This window comes from Solea solea, chromosome 6 (genome assembly GCF_958295425.1).
Source record: "Solea solea chromosome 6, fSolSol10.1, whole genome shotgun sequence".
NCBI lineage: Eukaryota > Metazoa > Chordata > Actinopteri > Pleuronectiformes > Soleidae > Solea > Solea solea.
Genome location: NC_081139.1, coordinates 30,005,348 through 30,013,154, shown reverse-complemented (window position 1 = coordinate 30,013,154; position 7,807 = coordinate 30,005,348). Strand labels below are relative to the sequence as shown.

The window sequence follows — 7,807 nt, the reverse complement described above, 5'->3', positions numbered from 1 at the left end:
GGGTGTACCCCGCCTATCGCCCTATGTCACCCCCCTCATGTGGAGGATAAAGCAGTAGAAGATGGATGGAAGAATACGTCTTTATTGTCTTTGCTCATCAATTACAGACGACAAAACAACACTTAGATTGTTCTTGTTCTTAGATTACACTAAGAACAAGACCTAAAACCTAAAACCACAATAAAGACACGTTAAAATCATTTAAAATCACTACAAAGTAGAATAAGAGTAAAAAGTGAAAAGTAGAGCAGTTCCAGTGACTGTGTGTCTGTGGTCTGGTTACTTTGTTACCCCTTGTACCTTTGGTCAAAGGGACACAGTAGCACCTCTCACACTGAACATAAATGTAGGTTGCCACCAAATCTGGAATCCTGAATCCAAAAATGGTTTGTTTTTTACAGTTTTGCTCATTATAAGAAACATTTTTTGTGATGTCATGTGGGTAGTGGGTAGATTCTTCCCACAATCCAACAGGAACATACTTGGGTAATTATCTACCATCACAAAAAACAGTAGACAGTAGACATGATGCTAACAGAAGGACAAACTTACCCATGGGTTAGGGTTAGCCTCCTGGATGAGAGGTGACACGTCATCAAGAACCTTACAACCTTACACTTTTGTTAACTATTTAATTCAATTGAATTTGTATAGCACCAAATCACAACATACACTATCTCAAGGCACTGTACATAGAGAGACGGAAACATTTACACTATTATATAGAGAAGAGAAACCCAACAATTCACACAATGGACAAACACCAGTGGAGACAGAAAAACTCCCTTTTAACAGAAGAAGAAAAAATCCGACAGAACCAGACTCACAGATGTGCAGCATCTGCCTCGACCGGTCGGGGTGGAAGAAAAATGGGGGACAGAGGAGAGGAGGGGGAGACCAGGAACTCCTGAAACAGACAGAACCTTTCTGATCAGCTATGACATGTTTATAGAACTACAGTCATTTATACAAGCAGCAGCAGAGATTTCATTATACTGATATCAACTTTAATTATAACAATAATGACAACAATACCACTGCAAGTGATAATAATAATATCCTTGAAACTGGATCTGGATCCTGCAGCCTGCAAGATAAGGAGAGAGAGAGAGAGAGAGAGGGAGAGAGAGAGAGAGAGAGAGACCCCAGTTTTCCTTAACATTCCCAAATCTTTGATAATAACTATTGCTGTGTAGGTTCTCCCTGTGATGGATTGGCGACGTGTCCAGGGTGTGACCCCACCGTTCACCCTGTGTCAGCTGGGATTGGCTCCAGTGTGACACTGACCCTCATGTGGAAAATGAAGTGGTTGATGATGAATGAAAGAATGAAACTGACACGTGGCTATTTTTATATACAGCAGGATATGAGATAATCACATGATCACCCAAACTAACTTGGATGTGATATATGTGCATGAGGAATGGAAGAAGATACTGTGTGTGTGTGTGTGTGTGTGTCAGTTCCATGCTCTGTCATGTCCACTCATTGTAACATTCAGTTCAAGTCATTTTTATTTATATCGCCCAACTTGAAGGGCTTTACAGTCTGTACAAGTGAGACCCTCTGTCCTTGGACCCTCTGTCCTTAGACCCTCTGTCTTTAGACCCTCTGTCATTAGACCCTCTGCCTTTAGACCCTCTGTCCCTAGACCCTCTGCCTTTAGACCCTCTGTCCTTAGACTTGCAGTAGGTGTCACATGTAGAGAAACAAGTTCAGCAGACTTCAAACAAAACATCACATTTACAACGAGAGTAAAGTGAAGATAGAGACCAGGAGTATTTCACAAAATGAACATGAATGTAGTCATGGATGAAGGATTGAGGAAGATAATATTAATGTTAGCAGTAATGAGTAGTTTATAATATAAAGTAACTTAGTTATAGTTGTATTATTTGAGTTGTGGTGTTGAAGCTCTGGAAGGAGAGAGAGAGAGAGAGAGCTGCATAATGGCTGTTGGTCCAAAAGTCTAGGTCTATGGCATCATAAGTAAGTGATGGTCTCAGAGTTCACTTGAACCAGCTCTAACGATGAGCTTTATTAACAAGTTGACCTTTAAATGTTGGGAGAGTTTTTTCTGCCTCCTGGACCCAAAGTGGGAGCTGGTTCTTCAGGAGAGGAACTTGGTCGTTGAAGGTTCTGCCTCCCATTCTACAGCCCCTGACAAAAGTCTTGTCGCCTGGGTACAAGTTGACCTTAAGTGCCACTCAAATATATGTCTAATCATTTTTTATTACAAGAAATGGCTAATTTCAATCCCAACAGCTTTTGAAGTAATGTTTTGGTGCCAAATGAAACTGCTGAAAAGCATTCTAACGTTCACAGCTTGGTAAAGCCCACTGAGTCAGTTTTTGCAAAGACAAAAGTCTTGTCGCCTTGTCATATGATGCACCCAATCCTAGATTACAGCCTCACCTGTTATCAATAATTGATCAATCAATTAGTGGGTGTGTATAAAAAGAACCCCAGCACACCAGACCTTCACATTAACTGCAACTTGACCTCTGACAACATGCCTAAGATTCACACTGAGACCAAAGCGTTGATTATCAAGAGGCTGAAGACCAGATCCACTGCTGAGGTGGCTGACACCTTCAATGTGTCTCAGCGTCAAATACAAAGAATAAGAAAAAGATTTGAAGAGACTGGAGATGTTTTTTTAGCCCAGGTCGGGCAGACCCCGCAAGACAACTGCTTGGGAGGACCGTTTGTTGGCTCGAAAATCCAAGGCCAGCCCCTTTTCCACTGCAGCAGAGCTCCACCAGGCCTGGTCACCTCAAGTCCCTGTGTCAACCAGAACAGTTTGTAGAATTCTGTCTCGAAATGGCCTCCATGGTCGAATCAGTGCCCAAAAACCAGCACTAAACAAAAGGCAATTAAAAAAAACGTGTGGCGTTTGCCAAGGCCCACAGCCTGCTAAAAGGATGGACACTGGAAAAGTGGCAGAAGGTGGATTTCTCAGATGAATCTTCGGTTGAATTACATCACAGCCGCCACAAATATTGCATGAGACCTACTGGAACCCGCATGGATCCGAAATTCACCCAGAAAACAGTTAAGTTTGGTGGTGGAAAAATCATGGTCTGGGGTTACATCCAGTATGGGGGCGAGCGAGAGATTTGCAGGGTGGAAGGCAATATCAATAGCCTAAAATATCAAGAAGTATTAGCTACCTCTTACATTACCAAACATATAAGGGGTCAAATTTTGCAGCAGGACGCATACTTCCATCTCTACGTCAAATTTCCTCAAGGCGAAGAAGATCAAGGTGCTCCAGGACTGGCCAGCCCAGTCACCAGACATGAGCATGTCTGGGGTAGAATGAAAGAGGAAGCATGGAAGACGAAACCAAAGAATCTCGATGAACTCTGGGAGGCATGTAAGACTGCTTTCTTTGCTATTCCTGATGACTTCATCAATAAATTGTATGAATCATTGTCGAACCGCATGGATGCAGTCCTTCAAGCTCATGGAAGTCATACAAGATATTAAATATTGATCTCACAGCACCACTGCTTAATTAACTGATGTTATGCAGCATATTTTTGTATTTGAAGTAAATTATTTGTTAAATTTTCACATTACTCTCTGTAGGCACAAAACTTTTGTCTTGCCAAAATCTGACCTTTCTGTGTTCATTTAATGATCAAACTTTCTTCAGTGAAGCAAATTTATTTTAGTATATTGAACATGATTCGGTAGGGTTTTAGCTTTCATATGAGCCATTTCTAAAACCAATGGATTAATTCAAAGTTAGGTTATGAGCTGTTTTTTCTACAAAATGGATAAGTGACAAGACTTTTGTCAGGGACTGTACCCTGAGAGACTCTGGGAACCACAAGCAGGCCTCCATTTTCAGAGCAGAGTGGTCTATTAGTGTAGTAAGGAATAATCATGTCTGTGAGATATGACGGAGCCTGATCACTGAAGAGGAGGATTTTCAATTCTGTTCTAAGAAAACTTGTGTTCCCCAGCTGTGTACCTGCAGCTGGAGCTGATCTTGACCCTCGGTTGATGACTCAGCTGTTTTCTGCTGACAATAATGAAGATAAGGACACCTACAAACAAAGTACCTGTGAAGCCCATCATGAAGCCATACAAGACTGGCAGAAATACGTCCATGGGTCCCTTCATGTACGGGGGAACAGGCGCTCGCTCCACAATCAGGTCAAGGTCACGCCAACTCAGATCCCTCACAGTTCTTTTCTTGACCTTCTGACCTGCATCTTGTTTTGGATCCACTTGTACTGACGGGATGTTTAAAGAGCTCACATATTTGTGATAACCGTCCACGTAGCGCTTCAGCTTCAACACTTTGTCCTGATTGATGTTCTTCCCCACTTCAATGGCGATGTCACTTCTGCCAATGTGCTGCAAGGCGCGTGTGAGCCTGTCATAGTAGGTGTGGTCACCGTACTGCAGCAGCCACTCTGTGAGGGCTGCCTGACACTGAGCCTCACTGTCCACAAATAAAGATGTGTCTCTTTTGGTGCGGGGCTTAAGAGCTGATAGATTTTTTTTCGGCGAGAGGCGTTCAAGTCGATGGAATATATTTTCCTCCGGGTGGGAGAGAGTGCGTAGAAGATCTTCGCACTCCTTTACCGTCAGCATCTCCACTAATCGCTCCAGTTGATGGACACCGATGTCTTCTGCCACCGTGTCCTCTCCTCCAAGAGTTGAAGTCAGCAGTGGAAAGATGGAGATGAGACAGAGTTTCCAGCCTTTAGGGCCTGGTGGGCGAGAGACACGTCGACGGCTCCACTGTCTGCCAACAGTGGGACGCCCGTGCCACATTTCCCTCCACCATTTTAACTACACCCAAGATACCAACATACATCGTATCACACACCACACACACGCACACACCTCCAAATCACTCACCAGTGGGCTGGGGTGGGGGGGGTGGTCGTGGGTGCACTCCTGAGCGCTCGATTCCTGCTCACCCCCTGGCCGTGTTGGGACTGGCGGTCTGGGTGAGGGCAGCAGTGGTGGCCATGAGGCGTCGCTGGACGTGGGGGATCGGATCCCCTGCGCTCAGTCTGGGGGGTGTCCGGGAGGCATGGTTGTGGCTCATCATGACGCACCTCCCTGAAGGTGCTGTGGTGGGCGGCAGTCTGCCTACCCGGCGGGGGTCGTCGGCGGGCGCAGATGCTCCTGGATGTTGGGGGACCCCTCTCCGGGGCACCGCGGGGTTGGGCACGGCGGGTCCTTGGACCACTGGCCCTGCCTCTACCTGGGGGGTCTGGACCGGCTCGGGAGTCTGCCTCTCTTCCGTCTCTGGGGGCCCCCTTGGCTGGTGGCCCTACGTGGGCCTCCGCCTGTCCCTCCCTGGGCTGGGGGGCGTGCAGTCGGCTTCTGGGGGGCGGTGGGGGTGGCAGTGGTGGGTATCTGGCCGTGCCTCCCTGGTGGGCGGTCTGGGGGGGCGCTTCTCCCCCCGGTGGTGGGCTGGCCCTGCCCTTGGGCGCTGGCGGGCTCTGGGTGCGGGGACCCTGGGCCTCTGCGGCCTGCCTGGGTGTGGGGTGGTTGGGCCTCTGTCCGTGGTCTTGTCGCCGTCGGCCCCCTCGGGTCGACCTTGGGTGGGGGGGGCTTTCCCCCCGCATTCCTCCGACTGGCCCCCTGCGGGATGGATGCGTTGCTATCCTGGGGGTGGTGGCTGTGGGCCTCTCCTGCCCTGTATGGCTACTGGGCGCCTTAGGCGCCTGGATGATTTTCGGCCCGTCGCTGGGGACGGGCCGGACATTGGCACGGTCCCCCACCCAGATTCCAATCACACCTAATGACAACCCCTGCACATATACACTGATATGCACGATCACACACACACACACACACACACGCACACACACACTAACACGCTAAGATAAATTAAATTTAACTGATATAACTGTTGTAAGCCCGGACATACTCTCTTGATGTGGTCGTTAACAATTACTATATAAACTGTATCTGAAAGTATGTTCTGTATACACTAAATAATTTCAACTGTTTAATGTTATTAACCTGTTACTAACACACTAATGTCACCCTTAAGTTGTCTAGGTTCTGTCTTATCAGGTATGTTCTGTCTACCTTATATAATTTCAATTTAATGGTACTAACCCACGTATTATACTGTTGTCCACCTTGCTCTCTCTCTCGCTCTCACTCTCTCTCCCTCTCGATCTCTTTCTCTCTTCTTTTTTCTCCCTCTCTCTCTCGCTCGCTCTCTCTCTCTCTCTCTCACTCCCCCTCCCCCTCCCTTCCTCCTCCCCGCTCACTCCCCATCCCCTTGTCAGTCCACTCCCTGTCCCCCTGTCCGGTCCGGCTGCCCGCAACACATAATCCTAAAACGAATAAATAAAAATACTGCAGTTCCGAGTATCCCAGACTCGTCCTGCACATATCAAATCTGTCCGACACCAAAAGGCATGCAGTCAATCATATTACATGTCCTGGGTACTGGACAGGACAGGTTAAAAAAAAAAAAAAAAAAAGAGTTTCCAGCCTTTCATGTCAGCTGAAGTACTGTGAACGCACTTCTTTCTGCAAGCAATTCACAAAGTTTCCCTGCAAAAGTCACAGTTGTAGAACATGGAAATGAAAGAAGAGTTCTTTTCTTCAAAGGAATCTTCAGGATTCCTTTGATTTCTAGGATTCTGGCATTTCTTCATGCAACTGGTCTATATGTAAGAATATGAAACACATCTTACTTCTAAATCTAACCCTTTAGAAGAAGCACTTTGAACTTCTGTGTTGACGAATTTATTCGAAGCTGAAGAGTGTTGAAAATCAACTTTGAGTTGTGTTTAAGAACTGTGGAGGGCAGCATTGCTCCTCTCAGTGTACAGCCTGCTGGGAAATATTATTATTATTAGAAGAAAGAGGAATCGGCATGGTTTACAATCACCAAACAAGAATGCAAGCTGCTGTTAAACCTCATAGAAAAAGAAAAAAACGAGAACTGTTTAAGTTGAAGCTGAACAACTGCAAAGTGCCATTAAACATCAACAAAAGAGATATTATGTGATGTAAATGGTGATGATAAACCACTTTTATGTCTGATGACAAAATACAGTGACATAAATCAACCTCACAAACTGGTACGAGTGCAGGTGCTCCTTCATCCCTCTCTTCCTCACACACTCCTTCATGTGCCACTTTACTTCCAGCATCACAACAGGAAGCAGTTTTAGGTTCCATGCAATAACAGAGGAGGTAGATAACAAAAACTACAGCTAAGCACTGATGATATGACAGCAGCCAATGACAGAGCAACAGGGAACTGGGCTTGTAATCGAATGGTCGCCGGTTCAAATCCCAGGACAGGTCTATGGCTGGGGTGGTACTGAGCAAGATACCTAACCACTTTTGGTCCTCATGGACTGCTCCTGCGCCGGTTTGTGTAATAAGAAAGGGTTAAATGCAGAGGTCAAATCCACTATCAATTATTGGTGTGTGTGCAAATCAAACTCATTCTAATAAAGAGTCTGACTGAAATGTTGGACTGCAAGGACCAGGGCAAGCGTCTCCTTTTCAATGGTAGAATACCACCGCTGGTGATGGTTAAACTTCTTAGAGAAGTAGCAGACGGGGTGGCTGACATTTTCAGCACCATCTTGCATAAGGACAGCGCCCGCACCCTGATCGCTAGCGTCAACCGCCAGGGAAAAAGGTTTTGTGAACTCTGGTGCAGCCAACACAGGGGCAGAAATCAACAGTGCCTTGATGTTTTCAAAAGCCTTTTGGCACTGCTCAGTCCACTGATACATTACTTTTGGGCTTAGCAAGTCGGTCAGTGGTGCCACTACAGAGGAAAGGTTTTCACAAA

General features: G+C 46.2%; 1 protein-coding gene across 1 annotated transcript; it reads right to left on the bottom strand.

Annotated features, from left to right (window-relative positions):
* Window positions 1-228: 228 nt before the first annotated feature.
* Window positions 229-4,794, bottom strand: LOC131460615 (transmembrane and death domain protein 1-like). The gene is made up of 2 exons (XM_058631243.1): window positions 3,983-4,794; window positions 229-907 (listed from the first exon to the last, which is right to left on the bottom strand). Exons 1-2 carry the CDS (start codon window positions 4,792-4,794, stop codon window positions 679-681), a joined length of 1,041 nt encoding a protein of 346 aa, XP_058487226.1. The 3' UTR covers window positions 229-678.
* Window positions 4,795-7,807: the final 3,013 nt, after the last annotated feature.

Coding starts and splice junctions, on each gene's coding strand:
- LOC131460615 (XM_058631243.1), bottom strand. CDS start 4,794: ATGTGGCACGGGCGTCCCACTGTTGGCAGACAGTGGAGCCGTCGACGT. Junction 908..3,982: donor AAGATCAGCTCCAGCTGCAG/GTACACAGCTGG, acceptor TGTCTGTTTCAG/GAGTTCCTGGTCTCCCCCTC.